This window comes from Capsicum annuum, chromosome 11, assembly GCF_002878395.1.
Source record: "Capsicum annuum cultivar UCD-10X-F1 chromosome 11, UCD10Xv1.1, whole genome shotgun sequence".
Classification (NCBI taxonomy): domain Eukaryota; kingdom Viridiplantae; phylum Streptophyta; class Magnoliopsida; order Solanales; family Solanaceae; genus Capsicum; species Capsicum annuum.
This window is the reverse complement of record NC_061121.1, coordinates 123128536-123146690: the sequence shown is the minus strand read 5'-3', so window position 1 is coordinate 123146690 and position 18155 is coordinate 123128536. Positions and strand designations below refer to the sequence as shown.

The window sequence follows — 18155 nt, the reverse complement described above, 5'->3', positions numbered from 1 at the left end:
CGAGGAATATATGTTAATTCTTCTGAAACTACCAACTTGCATACGAGGCACTCTCTAGACTAATGTCCACTATCGCCATAACTAAAATAAGCTCCTGGAATACCCTGGCATGCTGCCCTTGTTGATCTAGCTTGGACGGACCCATACCAAATATTCCATAAGGTCCGATGAGAACTCTGCCTATTGTAGCTGCCGTGAGTAACCTGAGGCCACCATAGTCTAAAATGCTACCTGCGTAGAATTGATAGATTGCAAGTGAAGCTGACCATCAAGAGGATACTCACTCCCAAATGGAATATTAGTCATACTGTACTGGTGACATAGACTCTTACCACTACCTCCATAAGTCCCAATACATGCCTTTTCTATGGACCTCACATGATCAACAACCTAAGAGATGAAAGACCCAACTGCTAACGAATGCTTCAATGCCAACTAGAGTGGAAATGTTAATCCTCTAATAAATCTATGCACCATATCATTCTCTTAAGGATATAGCATAGAAATATGCCTAGAGCTCTTAAGAAACCCAATTTTATACTCAAGAAACCCTGTTGAACACCAATAAACCCAACTCTAGCCAGAGAACTACTCAATGGATCAGATGTCATCCCAGACTGTGAGGTATCCATAAAGAGGCTCAGAATCCCCAATACTGAATTTTGAAAGGTTGAAGCAGACACAAACTCTATCGTAGCCTGGCTGGCCTCAAATCCTCGAACTGGAGCTGAAGATCTTTGACATCTATCCCTAACTCCCTGGTCCAATATTATTCTGAAGCTCTAGGAATGTATACTAAAATCTCGACCGAATGTATTGACATCCTTTCATTGCGCATCTGGGATAGAGAGTCAAAGAATGTACTTGAGGCTCATCAAATTACAAACATACGACAAAGAATTGAGAATAAAATATCTTATGAATGCCCTATAGCCTGTTGAAGATAGGTTATAAATGTCTCCGCATCGATTCATAGGACCCTAATAAACACTTAGCACTTGTACCAACACACCGATAAACCTACGTACTAATACTAATTTGTCATGACTCAATTTCTTAGGTCATGATGCCGCCTACTAGAACCTACTAGTAGAAAAGCCAACCCATATTCTAAAACTATTAGTAACGAACTACCAAGAAAAATAAAGAAAGAATGCAAAATAAATGAAACAAAAGAATAAAATACATAAGATAGTGCCAAAACCTGGTGGAATTAGTACAAGATCTTCTAATGTAATAAAATTAAAAAATGAAGTACTAAATGAATATATTGATACAACTTATCTCTTAATACAACATAGATATTAGTCTAATATATAGGAGGGAGAATAGTAATGCTCTGAATGTTCAGGAGCTCACCAAATGTCTCTGGACCATAGTTGCTTCGCACAATGCATACAACAATATTGAGAACCTATACTATGATCTGCAAGGTGCAGAAGTGTAGTATGAGTACCAAACACATAGTACTTAGTAGACAACTGTTGATTGAGCTCAAAAGATATTGCAAATATACACAACATATAAGTAAGAATGTAAACTATTCTCAAATATCTAGGGAACTATCACAGTAAATCTAATGAGGAAATAAGGATAAACTATCGTATTCTGTCCATACTTAAGAATCCTAGCACTATACTGTATATCGTGTCCTATAAATAAATAAAGTGCAGATGAATGATATGTAATAGTATACAAAGCCAAGCAGTTGATATACAACATAAACACATGAAGGAAGGGAAGGATATATGGTAATACCATAACTACATATATAGATATATGTATATAAACAAGCTTAATTCAAAGGTACAACCTAAAGTAGTTACATTAGCATCTTAAGGCCTCCTTATTATAGTAGGAATTACTACTATGATAATCAGGGTCTCTAATCCATACATCTAAACATGAGATAATTATCCATAATAAAGCAACCGTAAATAAAGGAATCAGAATCATACCTTGAATATCAGTATCAGTCTAATAATCAACATATCATAAACTAACCATATAAATAACACATTACAATTACTGGCTAGTTCAAATAATACCTAATCAGGCCTTTCATAAACCAGTGGCAATATAGGCTCAAAAAGTTTAACCAATACTCAGCAAATAATAGTCAGAGCCTATACCTATGAAACCCTCATAAAGATTTAGACACAAGCACCACACAATATACTGCAAGCAGTACTCATACCAATACCTATAAAAATGCCCATAAGGCTGATAGATATAGGCGTATACTAGTGATAGGCAATACGCATGCAAGAATGAATGCCAAGTAAGTCCATAATACCATAACTAATCCAAGTGCCATAAAATAACCCAGTGTATACACCTTCTCCAACTTGATGGCTCGCAAAGGCATAACCTATGATAATGACTCCTCTTCAGCATAATAGCCCATGAAAGAGGGGGCCACTAGAGGGTTTAAGAGTACCTTTATAAACTAATTTGGTCCCAATCCAGGGTTTCTAATAACCATCATCATAATCAATCTACCAAGTCCAGTACCAGTAATACATATATACATAAATGCATGGAATAAAACCATGGCTAAGAGAGTGAAGTTAGTAAATCATTACCCAGGGTAAACTCCGAGACTAAATAAATGTAGAAGTTTAGAAAGGGTTAAAATCTCTCTCGACTATGGTAAATAATAGTAGTAAAATCGTGAACGAAAATTTATCTTGATGAAATCTCTAAAACATTAAGTTTGAATCTTAATGCACATAATTATTAAGAAGGTACAATTCCCATTATAAAGAAGTCTGTTTTAAATTTAAAAAGTTAAAATAAATTCTTTTTAAGAAAAAGAACAGTAAAAATCATATTTTAGTTGGGATCATACCATTTACCATTTTAGCGAGCATGAAGGTGCCAAGTCTACACATGCCATCACCAGTATCCAAATAATATAGCAGTAAGCATGATAATAAGCATCTAAATACCAATAGGCTAAATTGCATTTTCAGGGAAAATATCATAATTCATGGAAAACCATCACAATCCAACAAGTAACATAATAAACATTATGCAACTTAGGGTAATAGGTTGAAACATCATAAGTATTTCATCTTGAGGGTCAATTTTCCTTCTAGCCCTCAAACTCAAAAATTAGGCAAAGTCATAGTGTTCTACCCAATATCACATCCTAACATCCTAATCTAACATGTAACATAAATAATATATCATCTCATGAAAAAGAGTAGACAGAAGCATACCTTGATGCCAAACCACAATCCTTGAATTGCCCATAAAATTTCACCTTTGTTCCCTAATTCCAAAATGCTATCACACTATCCAAAAAGTAATCTACATATTGTTTGGACAATAACGAGACTCATATTGCTATATTCAAGACGGGTCTTAAAATGAAACTCAAAAATGAGTTTGAATATAAAAGGGGTAAAATCATAATTCTATTTTATAAATAAATTTTCCATAATCATGGGAGCCTATACTAAAAATCAAAGTGAACACGAGATAAAACGAGGTTCAAATCAAAGAAAAATTATTTTTAAGCTTTACTGACAAAAACCCTAAAACATATTTTGAAATAACGAACTTAAAGTTATTTGAAGATAAAATCGAGGGTAAAATAATAATTATGATATTATAAAACTTACCCATGGAAGAAATCTTAAAAACTCCCTGGGAATCATCCAAATCTGAGCTCCCAAGCCCTAAAAATAGTGAAAATGAGGGTTTGATTCTCAACTTGGCTAAATCATGAAAAATAATATATATATATATATATATATATATATATATATATATATATTAGGAAATTGGCTAAATAGAGTTCTACATTGATAGACAGTGTTTCTACAATAAAAAAGCATCAAAATTTTTCAAAATTGGAGCTTCCTAGCTTCTAAAATGTCAAAAATACGAATTTAGGTCGTATACTAAGCTATGGCCACTTATGCGACCTGGTCAAACAGTCAAGATGTCACTTAAGCGGTCAAATGATTACTTAAGCGACCTGATCAAATAGTCAAAGATAGGGGTGTCAAATAGGCGGATTGGGTTCAGATTAAAGATATTAAATGGATTGAATTGGATATCGGGTTGGGTCATGACTGCCTAAATTCACTTTTGGTTGAAATGGATAAAAATTGGATTGGGTCTTGACCCTCCCAATTTAACCCGCTTAGTTTAAAAAATATTAACACATTAATATTTACCACTTGTAAAGATAATAAATTTGAATAGATTTGAAAAGTTGGGAGGGTGGGCAGGGAGTGGAGGTAGCATAAAAATATTTTTTAAAAATTTATTTTTTAAAAGAAAAAATTAATTTTAAGGAAGGGGTCGGGGGGTATAAGGGGTGGGTTTTAGGATGGGGGTTGAGGTAAAATAAAATAAAAGAAATTTGGTTTTTCAAAAAACAATTGAGAGCGGGAGGGTGTAGGTGTGGGTATGAGGGTAGGGGTTAGGGAAAGGATAGGGATTGCGGTAAGAGTTTTTTAAAAGAAATAACTTTAGTTTTATTTAAAAACTAAATTTATTTTTTTAAGAAAAATATTTGGTTGGGGAAGGGGGTGGAGAGGATATGTCGTATAGGGGAGGAGGGTGTGGGGGTGTAAGGAGTAGGGGGAGATGGGGGTTGGGGTAAGATAAATATTTTTGTTAAAAAAAATTCTTTATTTACTTTTAAAAGTTAAAAGACTTTTAAACTTTTAGGGTGGGGTGCGGGTGAGGGTTCAAGGTAGGAAAGGGGGAATGGGGGAGCAAGAAGAAAATTTATAAAGTGCTTTTTAGAAATAAAAATAATTTATTTAAGGAAGGCCGGGTGTGGGTAGGGTAAGTTGGCTTATGGTAGGGTTGGGGTAAGGTGGGGGTGAGATGAGGTGGGTGATTTTGAGAGTGAATGGACACAGTGTCACTTTTTTCTTCCTATTTTTATTAAGAAAATAATTTTTTTACTAAACGAGTTGAAGAAGAGATTGATTGGGCTCATTTGAACCCAATTTGAAAATGGGTTAGGACTTAATGAATTGAGATTTACCAAATAATAAATTATTTTGAACCCAACCCATTAAGTTTTAGGCGGGTTGGGTGGGTCAACTCAATTTGGATTCATTTTGACACCCCTAATCAAAGGTTCGCTTTTGCAGACACACCAGCACTGGCAATGTCAAAGACTTATTTTTGACCCCCAGAACTCATTTGAAACCATATGACCATGATCCTATAGTGAAATTTGATTGTCAAACACATTTCAGATCCAATGGAATCATCAAAACTTTCATCCAAGATCGTTTCAACTAAATATCGGACCCATACCTATAGTTTTATTTTTATATAATCTTTCCAATAGCCCGAAATAAGTTTGAAAGCCTCGGGACCTAAACCAAGTGTTCTTCTAGGCTAAAATAAATATTTTGGAACTGATGGCGCTGTCAAAATTCTCGTCAAGGCTATCTACTAGGATTTTTGGTCCAATACCAAATCTTAAATAGTGATAGCTCCAAAAATAAGAAATGAGCAATTATGCTCACCTTCACCATTGTTTTGGTGTAGGACGATCACTTTCATTATAATAACCCAACTTGATTTGGGGTCGAATCTATGAGAAGTGTAACTAATTTTTGAATCCAATAGATGTTGAAAGTATCTAAGTATTTACCCGCAATGTAAACATAAAGCAAGGAATAAATTAAAATCTGGGGGTATGGTTTGAAGTGTTGTTGAAACAAAATCTACTAAAACTAACAAATTAGAGCAATAATTGTAGATAAAATTCCAATAGGATAATGTCTTGGGACTATGTTTTCCTAGGGGAAAATAATGCATGGGTACATGAGAGTCAAAATCAAACTCTAGTTAATGAATGTATAGGTAGGCTAGGTTAGGGGTTTTGATGTTAGTCTTTCAACCAAACATCAGAATATCACCCATAGATTCATTCGAATACCTTATAGGTATGGCAAGCAAATCAACCTAAAACCTCAATTGGGCATCCCTATTTCTAGGAAGATGTCCAAGACATAGCGAATTAACAATCCATCCTTATTTTTAAGACAATGTAAAGGAATAAGCTAAAATCTAATTATTGTTCACAAATACTTGTCACCCATATCTCTCTTTCAGGGATGATGTAGGATTTAGGGAATTGAGGTTTTGACCCACAATTTCCATTTAGCAATCAAGTATTAGTGAAACCCAACATCATCAACCATGAATTGAATTTAACAATCAAAACCCACAAATATTTGCACCCTATTCAAACATATTCCCAAGTTAAATGTTCAGCTACTCATGAAAGTAGGGAAAAGAGAATTACCCAATTTGACATTCATTTCCTCCATTGAAAATAAAGCAAGAGTAATCCCAAAATTCCAAACTCAATTTATAGATAAAATATCTTCTTAGAAAATTTAATAACAATTGTGTCTTCTCACTAATTGGATATTTTATCTCTATGAGAACTTTAAAAAATGGTTGGAAGATGTCCCAAAAGTGAAAGGGTTTTGCCCTTTTGAAGATTGGACCAAGTTGTGTGAAATGGCTAGTTTGTCCTTGGGAGAATTCCATACCATTACGATCACTATTAGTTAATCACAATCGTGATGCCTGCGATCGCATTAACCTATTGCAATTGCCATACTTTGACCAGGCCTTGACTGGTCGCGATCACGGCCCTCAGACCGCGATTACGATAACTGAGATCGATCTCAATTCTAGATTTTCCAGCTTTTGAACTAACTTTTCCCCTTTTAGTTCCCTTTTCAACTTACTTCAGTTGTTTTTTTCTAATTACCTGTAAACCTGCAAACCATTAGAGCATTCAAATGGTAATTTTGCCTCATTTTTGCAATTTAACCATTGTAGTGTGCACAAATTTGATATAAATAAGTGGTAAATTTACCACTCATCAACACCCGTAACTTAAACCTTTTCTTGTCCTCAAGCAAAACTACTTCTTACTTAATGAGACTATGAAATTTTAAGCCCATTTATACGACCAAATGGTCACAGTGCCTTCAAACTTGATCAACACTAACAAGTAGTTCTCCAGCAAAGGTAAAGCTATTATCACAACTCCCGTCAATATGAAGCACAATCTCAAAGATGCAAAAGACTTTAAAGAAAAACAATGCAACAATCACTAACTCTCTAGAAGTGACTCTCCATTGATAGAACTTAACTAGACTCCTTTGCCTCATTTTTGAAAGATGAAATTTCACCCACCTCAATTAGTCTACATGCCTCCTCATTAAAAGAAAATCCCATATACCAAAATATTTATCATGCAACAAGGGATTACCATGCAAGCTCTCGCCCTCACAAAGAATCTCTCAATTCAAACAAGTATCATACCATATTATTGCCCTTATTTTTAATCACCACTATTATGAATACACTTGATTAGAGATCTCGAAGGACTTTTTCAAGCTTGTAATATGGGCTCGAGGAAAGGGTATGATATCATTTGGGAATAAACTGAGTACACCCTCCTTGAACATCTATATAACCATATTCAATCAAACTTTAGACAATAGGCCACTTCATTTATTTCCAACTTCACACATGTCTACTTCACTACTTTGACTCACCCATCTCTTTGAAATTATTTTCTCCTCAATTATTTCTTTTGCGCAATCTATGCTTTTCCTTCTTTTGATGATTCCTCTCTTTTTCAATTTTTCACTTACTCTCTTTGCTTAGCTTTTAGGCATCCACTTACAATACCATGGACCAAGGTCACCTCTTCCAAAACTTACCACCCCCAACTTAGGCTTTTGGCCTCAAGTTAAATTTTCAAGTTCAAGGAGGGTAGGGTTAAAAAGAGGGGTAAACTTTAAATAGTTCAAGGCTTGTAATTTTGTTGTCAAAGAAAGGCTTGAAGGCTCAAAATGGGTTACTAGGGTAGGCTATTTAGGCTTAAGTGGGTTCCTATGTTCATAAATAAGGCCTAAGATCATTACACCAACCAAGCATAATCACGATTAGCCTTAAGAGACTGACGGGGAAAGTTCTAGGTGATACAAGCAAGCAAGAGAGTTAAACAACTACGCTTACCACACATGACATGCAAACTTTTCAAGGAGGATTAATTGCATTTACTACTAGAGATAAAAGGAGATATTTACCATGTACTATAAACTAAGAAATTTTGAGTCACAAAAAAAGGTAAAACATTGTTATAAAATTATTCACGGACATGCCCTTGATTTTCAAAAAGTTTTCGATTGAGGGGGTACTTGCTTTGCATTTACACCACACAAAATTTTCTATTGATGGAACCAAACCAAGCTATCGTCACATATGTTGTTTCTCATAAGAGCAAACCATATGGTTACTCAGACTTCACCATAGGTATAAGAGTGGTCCAAAAACTCCAATGCTAACTTAGACTTCTCCTGCATATATGGCTCAAAACCCAATAACGATGATTTTACCTTAAGAATGTCATCACTCAATCCATCATCGGGAAAGGCTCATCTAAAGTAAATCAAAAGAAATAAAAAAATCTTTATGCTTGGTGTGTGACCTTAGATTATAATGCCCGAACACAAATTTAACCCCACCCCCAACTTAAAGAGTTGAATTACCCTCACTCCAACATATAAAATAATTAGAAAGGTTAGAAAAGGATCACTTAAGTAGCAACACAAATTTTTTTGGATTATCACGATCATGATAAGATGTATTGCGATTAAGAGATTGTGATCACGGCCCATGTACCACGATTGCGATAACTGAAATTGATTTTACCCTATTTTGCTCTATTTTTCTGCATAGCTGCCAACTTTTCAACTCTATTTTCTCTATTTTTTGAACTTCTAACTGGTGTCAAAACACCTACAGAACATCAAAAATACAATAAGCGTGTAACCGATGGGTTGCTTCTCATCAAGTGCCTAATTTAACATTGCGGCATGACGTTTCTTTATCAATATTGAGGATCTATAAAATGCACCAACTCTAACTTGGCCGCCCCGGGGCCTCCTACATTGTAGTGTTTCAACTTTTGTTCGCTTACTCCAAATATCTTTTTCTTGTGGTCCTCTAATTTGATAGTACCACTAAGGTAAACACTCAAAATCACAAAAGGAACCGACCACTTAAAATGAAGCTTCCCCGTAAAAACCTTCAAAAGAGAGTTGTAAATAAGTATACTATTGACTACATAAAATTCTCACCTTAGGATATTAGAGTCAATCCATTTCTTAATTTTCTCCTTACAAATAGTGGAACTTTTGTAGGCCTTGATTCAGAAATCCTCCAACTCGTGAAGTTTAGTGACCCTTTATTCAGAAGTTTCTTCCCAATTCATATTTAACTTCTTCGATGCCCACAAAGCTTTATGCTCAAGCTCAACGGGAAGTGACATGCCTTCCTGAATAATTTGTAGGGGGACATGCTAATTAGGGTTTTGTAGGTTGTCCTATATGTCAAAAGTGCCTCATCAAGCTACCTTGCCCAATTAGTTTGGCCTACATTCACCGTATTCTCAAGTGTAGCATTGATTTCTTTATTGGAAATTTCGACTTAACCACTTGTTTAGGGGTGATATCGAATAGCAACTTTATGCTTCACCCCATATTTGTAAAGAAAAGACCCAAAAACTTAATTGTAAAAGAGTGAGCCTCCATTACTAATAATGCCAAGCGGCGTTCTAAACCTTGTAAAAATGTACTTCTTCAATAAGAAAGTGATGTTTTTTCTCTCATTGTTTGGAAGGGCCACGGACTCTACCCATTTGGAGACATAATCAACCACCACCAATATATAATTGTTACCAAAGGAGTTAATAAAAGGACCCATAAAATCAATTCCCCACATGTCAAAAACTTCGACTTCAAGATTGAGCCTAAGGGTCATTTCATGTCTTCTCAAAATTCCACCTTGCATTTGACATAAATGATGTCCTTTGACCCTATGATGGCATATCTATGAATGGTGGGCCAATAATAACCACATTGAAGAACTTTGATGGTGGTTCGAATACCCCCATGGTGACCACCAAAAGAGGAGGAATAGCAAGCTCAAGGATGTCTTTCATTTCTACTTCCATAACACAATGCCGAATCATACCATCCGTACACTCCCAAAATTGGAAGGGTTCATCCCAAAAATATTTCTTACGTTGATCAAGAACTACTTTTTTCATGATATCTAAGATCCTTGGGGAGTACTCGACTCACCATATAATTAGCATAATTGGAAAACCATGGTGCAACTCTTCCCGAGATTAACATGACTAGCTCATCGGGAAAAGCATAGTCAATCAGAATCTCACCATGCCTTTCATTATTATTCTCAAGGTTCGAAAGATAGTCGTCCACTTGGTTTCACAACCCTTTTGGTCCATTACCTCAAAATTAAACTCTTGAAAAAGCAAGATCCATCTAATTGAGCATGGCTTAGCTTCTTTTTTTTCCATGAGGTATTTATGGGTGGCATGATTCGGGTGCACCACCGGTTTTGTTCCCAAAAAATAGGCATAAAACTTCTTAAAGTCATATACCACCGCCAACAATTCTTGCTCCAAAATTATGTAGTTAGGTTGAGCATCACTCAAGTTTTTGCTCGCATAATAGATTGGATGAAATAACTTTTCTTTGCATTGACCCAACACCACCTCTAATGTAATTCTGCTTATATCACACATCACTTCAAATGGAGACAACCAATACGGGACCACAATAATGGGAGCCGATATAAGCAAATCCTTGAGACAATTAAAGGACTTCAAGCATACATCATCAAAATTAAATTTTGCTTTCTTTTCGAGGAGTTTGCACATTGGATGAGCTATTTTTGGAGAAATCGCTGATAGAAACCGAAATGCCCAAGGAAACTCTGAACACCTTTTATGTAAGTGGGAGGGGGTAATTTGGAAATGACCTCTACCTTAGCTTGATAAACTTGTATAATCTTTCCTGAGATCTTATGGCCTATAATGATACCCTCCTTTACCATAAAATGACATTTCTCCCAATTATGGACAAGGTTGGTTTCCATACATCTCTCAAGTACTTTTCTTAGATGCTCAAGGCGTGACTCAAATGAGTTTCCCACTACCAAGAAATCATTCATGAAGACTTCTATCAAATCCTCAACCTATCCACAAAAATTGATAACATACGCCGTTGGAATATTGTTGATGTGTTGCACAAACCAAAGGGCATCCACTTGAATGTGATTGTGCCATGGAGGCAAGTGAATGTTGTATTCTCTTGGTCTTTTAGGGAAATACAATTTTGGTTGTACCCTAAATAACCATCTAAAAAATAATACCACCCCCGCCCAACCAACCTATCTAGCATTTGGTCCATAAAGGGCACGGGGAAGTGGTCCTTCTCAGTCCAAGAATTTAACTTGTAGTAGTCCATGCATACCCTTTATCCCATGACCGGTCAAACGGGTAAAAAGTCATTCTTTTCATTCACAACTACCGTAATTCCACCTTTCTTTGGAACACATTGCACTGGGCTTACCCATGTGCTATTAGAGATTGATAGATTACTCCCTTGTTAAGCCATTTTAAAATTTCTTTCTTCACCACCTCTTGCATGAGTTGATTTAGCCTTCTTTGAGGTTTTAAAATTGGTACATAATCTAGTTCTATCTTGATCTTGTGGGAACAAATGTTGGGAGCTATGCCTATGATATCCGCAATTGTCCATCCGATGGTTCTAATAAACTTTTTCACTACCAATTTTAATGCCTCTACTTGGTAAGGCTCGAGATCACTTACAATAATAATAGTCAAAGTGACACTATCCCCCAAGAATACATATTAAAGGTGGGGCGGTGATGTCTTTAATTTAATTTGAGGTAGCTCAAGGATAGATGGACTTGCGGGTGGACTTTCATGATTTTTTAGATGAAGGTCCAACTTTATTGAGTTCTGGGTATAAGATCCAAGTCCTGTTACAGATGCAACCACTTCATTGAATATTTCAACTTCATCACTTTCACAATTCCATAAGACTCCCACTAATGGGTCATTCACCAAATTCATATTGACATAATTTGACACCTCATCATCAATGGCATTGATTACCAAAATTACTTACAATTACATAGGTTTTTTCATGGACTTGCATACATCTAAAGAAAATGCTTCAGCATATAGGTAGCACTTAATTTTTCTGCAGTCTACATCCACCAATGCTCTCCCGATTGCTAAAAATAGCCTTCCAAGGATAACAGGGATATCATGGTCTAATGCACAATCAAGTATCACAAAAAATAAACCATTCAACTTTAAATAGCACATCATGAAGTATCCTAATAGGTTTCTTGATGTTTTGACTGGTCATTAGTAATCTCATTGTGGTAGGTTACGGCTTTCCCAATCCTAGCTTGTGAAATATGGCGTATGGTATTAAATTTACACTTTCCCCAAGGTCACACAAGGCCTTTGGAAACTTGAACATTCTAATGGTGCATGGGATTGTGAAAGCTCTGGGGTCTTTCTTCTTTTTCGCCATCGTTCTTGATATAATTACACTATAATGATGAGTCACTTCTATTGTCTCACCCTCCACAAGATGCTTTTTGGAGACTAATTCCTTCATAAACTTAGCAAATCTTGGCATTTCTTGCAAGGCTTCTATCAAAGGAATATTGATGGAGAGGTTGTTAAATTTATCAAGAAATATTTTTAAATTAGCATTTTCCCTTTTTATCTTAAGCCATTGAGGAAAAGGAGGAGGAATTATAATTGGTGTCATAGAGATAATTTGGGATTCTTTCACCTTTGAAGTTTCAATGATAACTTCATTTGGCTTTAACTCATCATCATTGGGCCTCTTCCTCTTCACACTTGTCTGCTCATCATTTTCTCTTTCATAGGGGTCATCATCAAACTCCATGCCCTTTCTAAGAGTCTTACAACTTTGACTGGAAATAGCATTTGTTACCATACCAATCGACCTTTCTTTATTTTTTCTTTACATGAGGTATGCCGATATTTGATTCAATTTTAACCTCTAATTGTTGGATAGCGGTTGAAAGAGACTTTACCATTTGGTATAAATTTGAGAAGTCACTTCTCATTTACCTCACTATTATGTTGTTCCCCTCAACTCTTATCAAAATTTAAGCAAAAATATCTTCAATAATATACCTTCCCATTTCTCATGGAGACATATTCCAGTTCTCATGTTTTCGATCTTGATTGCCACCTTGCTCATGAGAGGAAATGTGGAAACCCTCCAAATAATTTGGAAATAATCCCACCTTGTCATCAAGTATCTCCTCTTCCACATTTTCATATGTCATAGTATCCTCACATCAATAGCGTTGATTCTTTCAATAGAGGGTCTTATCACATGTTTAGTAAGAAATCTAAGGTGTGACATCACCTTGATCATATTTTCATCTCTCTCCTCCTCTTTTATTCTTTGATCTTGACACACAAAGGATGAGGATGTATCCCCATTAGCCACCTCGGCATCCTTTATGTGCCAACCCCTAGCTAGATTAGCCACTTGATTTATCACACTTGATACAACTCTGTAAGGCAATATAATAAGAGATCCAATGGATGCATTATCCACTATGGCTTTGTTGACTTGGTCCAATGCCCTATAGAATATTTAGAGAAGCCTCTTCTTCGGTACCTCATGGTTTGGACATTTAATAAGCTGTTCCTTAAATCTCCCCTATACTTCATACAAAAGCTCCCTATTGCATTTACAAAAATTGATGATTTTGTCACTCAATTACAACATATTTGGAAGTGAAACGTAACAATCTAAGAAAGAATTGGTAAGATAGACCCATGATGTGATGGACCCGGTGAGAAGAGACCTCAACCACAACATTGCCTCACCCATTAGAGATAACGGGAAAAGGCATAACTGTATGGACTCTTGTAAGATATGAGCAATGTCAAATGGTGAGCATATTTCCATAAAATTCATCAAATGTAGGTTGGCATATTTATGTGGTTTAACCTTGAACAAACCCTTCATATTTAGCAAGTGGAGCATGACATTTGTAACATAAAATACTCTATTTTCCTCAGTAAGGAGAATACGGATGGCACTAGCATGTTCCTCATCACTAACATAATCCATAACTTTAATATGTTCATATGATGGGTCATGGATGATCCCTTATTTACTCATGGTTATTAGGAAGAAATAATAATCACCTAATCTAAAATCAAAAACAACAACAAAAGTAAAATACGACACCACGAGTGAACCCAAAGTTACTATCAACACCACACAATCAAAAACTAATTTTCAATCCCCAGCAACAGCACCATTTTATTATCCTCACCTACTCCATTGTTTTGGCGTGGGACGATGTCAATCCAATAATACAACTTGAGTTGGGGTCTAGTCCATTAGGAGTGTAGCTAATTTTTGAATCCAATGGATGTTGAAAGTATCTAAGTATTTACCCGCAATGTAAACATAAAGTAAGACATAAATTAAAATTTAGGGGGTATGGTTTAAAGTGTTTTTTAAGCAAAATCTACTTGAACTACCAAATTAGAGCAATAATTGTCGATAAAATTCCAATAGAATAACAGTCTTGGGATTATAATTTCCTAAGAGTAAATAGTGCATGGGTACATGAGAATCAAATTCAAACTCTAGTTAATGAATTTATACGTAGGCTAAGTTAGGGATTTTGATGTTAGTCTTTTAGCCAAGCACCACAATATTACCCATAGATTCCTTCGAATACCTTATGGGTGTGGCAAACAATTCAACCTAAAACCTCAATTGGGCATCCCTATTTCTAGGAAGATGCTCAAGACATAGAAAATTCATAATCCATCCATATTTCTAAGACAATGTGAATGAATAAGCTAACATTTAATTATTGTTCACAAATACTTGTCACCCATATCCCTCTTTCAAGGATAATGTAGGATTTAGGGAAATTGAGGTTTTTATCCACAATTTCCATTTAGCAATCAAGTATTAGTAAACCAAACATCATCAACCAAGAATTGAATTTAAAAATCAAAACCCACATGCATTTGCACCTTATTCAATCATAATTCCAAGTTAAATGTTTAGCTACTTATTAAAGTAGGGAAAAGATAATCACCCAATTTGACATACATTTTCTCCATTGAAAATAAAGCAATAGTAATCCCAAAATTCCAAACTCAATTTACAAATAAAAATATCTTCTTATAAGATTTAATAACAATTGTGTCTTCTCACTAATTGGAAATTTTTTCTCTATGAGTACTTGATTAAATGGTTAAAACATGTCTCAAAAAGTGAAAGGGCTTTGCCCTTTCGAATATTAGAACCAGCTGTGTGAAATGACTAGTCTGCCCTTAGGAAAAATCCACACCATCACAATCGCCATTAGTTGATGGTTATCGTGATGCCCACGATCGCATTAACCTATCGTGATCGACATACTTTGATCAAACCTTGACTGGCCATGATCGCAGCCCTCAGACTACAATTATGGTAACTAAGGTCGATCTCATCTTTGAATTTTCTAGTTTTTGCACTAACTTTTCTCTTTTTTAGTCCCTTTTCAACTTACTTCACTTATTTTCTTCCAATTACCTATAAACTTACAAACCATGGGAATTAGTGCATTCAAATGGAAATTTTGCCTCATTTATTCAATTTAACCATAGCAGCATGCACAAATTTGGATGTAAATGACTGGTAAATATACCACTCGTTAATGAGTCTAAAATCCAAATTAATTGTTTGATAACCAAATCGGTAGTTCTAACAAGTCATAAATGACCTATAGACAGTGTAAAAAGGCTCGAAATACCAAAAATACATGCAAATCAAGGAAATGACCTGGATGGTCATTAGAGCTTTCATCATGCTCCAAGCTACCATACACACATGAAATCTCTTTCATTGGTTCTCAATAAGATCGTCTAAGATCCTCTCTATATCATTATGGATTATTGATCTAGGGTCCTCTTAAGTAGACCTTGAAGTAGAGGTGTAATACCTTGTATTTTCCTAACTTAAATTAACCCTTAGTACATGAGTTACCATATATAAAATTTTTGAAATACAGACCCTTGAGTAGACCTTGAAGTAGAGGTGTAATACCTTGTCTTTTCCTAACTTAAATTAACCCTTAGTACATAGGTTACCATGTATAAAAAATTTTAAATACTCTGTATTTTTAAGTTTAGATCCTTCCAATACATAGGAAATTCAGTTAGCTTTCCAACGATATAAAGTTCACCCAAATCTGATACTCGGGCAAAGAGTTATAGCCAATTTAATATGATAGTGTGCCAATTTGGCCATCAACGCGTCGCAGAGGCCAGCCAAATGACAATGGCCACTTTCTAGTATTCCATCATGATATTGGTGCATTGATCCAAATATCCTTTTCATAATTGTAAATTTTTAGTGTACCAACGTGATCCCACCGCATCGCGTCACCATTCATTTTCCCAGTTTTCAGTTTCCAATGGCCGGATGCGATCATGGCGCATCGCGCCAAGGGCCCAGTTCGAAAAATTTTGATGAAAATTTTAATATAAATCCTAGGTTAAATAGGTCTTTTTCCATGATTTTATTACGTCCAGATATGGGATTTAATCCCTAAAAATGTTTTAAGTCATTCATTATTCAACTTTTTCCCAAATCATAAGGCATTCTCTCTCAATTAACAAAACACTAACTTCAAGAAACCAAGAATAATCTCAAAGTATTCACCAATAAATTCAAGAAACTTGTAAATAAAGGTATGTTAGGTGTTCATCTATGGTTCCCTTTCCCCCACAGAGTCCAAGAATCCATTTTTAAAACTTCAAGATTTACGATTCATGATTTACACGCTTGAAATTGGATTGTATTCATGTTCTTGATATTTATTAAGTTTCAATCCATGATTAATTTTACATTCCATGAAGGTTGAATATCATGTATATTGAATTATAAAACCCCCATGTTATAATTCATGAATTTGCAAGTTTGGGCATTGTAATTTCCATGCTTATGTATTAACCATGATTATGTGCATTAAATTGTGCTCCCTAAGTGTTTAATAGAATGTCCATGTGAATAAATTAATGAAATCACGACATGTTAAGATATGTCCAAGCTTATGCCCTACAAGTGTTTGATAAAATATCTTTATAGATAAATTATTAACAAGTGTACATTGTTATGCTTTGTAAGATAGTGTTATGATTTATTATTCATGTTATCGAGTCTGGGGGTATTTAATACCCGACAAATTTAGTTGTTTACCTAGAGCCAATTTTAGTTACAGAATAGTCTCAATCTTGTCATGATTAGTAGTACTCTCAATCAGTTACAAAACTCAGTCAGTTACAGAACTTAGGAAAATTCAGTAAACTCAATATCAGTTCAGTCTAGTTCAGTATACTCAGTTCAGTGTCTTTCAGTTGGAAGTAGGTTCAATATCGAGTGAACCCAAGAATGGGGGCTCACCTTCCAGTAGAGAATGTAATCCTTAGAAGCAATCCTTCCATTCCAGAACTATGTAACCAATGTAGGTTGAGACATCAAACCTGCCAGTTTAGGGTTGATGAGGTTTTTAACCTGCCAGATGAGGGTTCTAACGTCCTCATTAGAGTACCTTCCAGATGAAGGTAACTCTCAGCTTGTCCTTACCCATGGAACGGTATTGACACCTTTCCAATTGGGGTTATAAATTGGATCTCAACTCAGTTATCTTATCTTATTTGGGGCATGTTGGTTAGATGGTTACCTCCCATAGTTTTAGTTTTAGTTTTTAGAATAGAACTCAGTTTAGTTCTACAAAATTAGGACTGCCAGATACAGTCAACCAGTATCAGTAACTCAGTTTTCAGTAAATTCAGATATCAGTTACTCAGTAACAAAACTTAGGACTTAGCTTTAGATAAGCTCAGTCACAATATTTATTTATATGCACTGTAGTGCATACTTAGTTTTTACAGCAGTATCAGTTATCCATGTACTCTCATGTTCAATTACTCTATATCATTTAGTCAATTATTGTTCATGCATATGAACCCGTGCATTCAACCTTACCTCATCTATCATACCAGTACATTCAAAGTACTAATGCATACTCTTTCTTTGCATTATGATCTCTTATACCATAGGTTCGAATACTCAAGTTCTCCACCATGCATAGACAGATTTAGATTTAGCCAGCAGTGTCAGAGTTAGTAATGAGTCCTTATTTATCGAGGATATTTTATTATTTTA

At 35.3% G+C, this 18155-nt stretch overlaps 1 protein-coding gene across 1 annotated transcript; it reads right to left on the bottom strand.

The window, feature by feature from the left end:
- Nucleotides 1–12305: 12305 nt before the first annotated feature.
- On the bottom strand, nucleotides 12306–12839 carry LOC124888891. The gene has a single exon (XM_047400179.1). It carries the CDS (start codon nucleotides 12837–12839, stop codon nucleotides 12306–12308), a length of 534 nt encoding a protein of 177 aa, XP_047256135.1.
- Between the last annotated feature and the right edge of the window lie 5316 nt (nucleotides 12840–18155).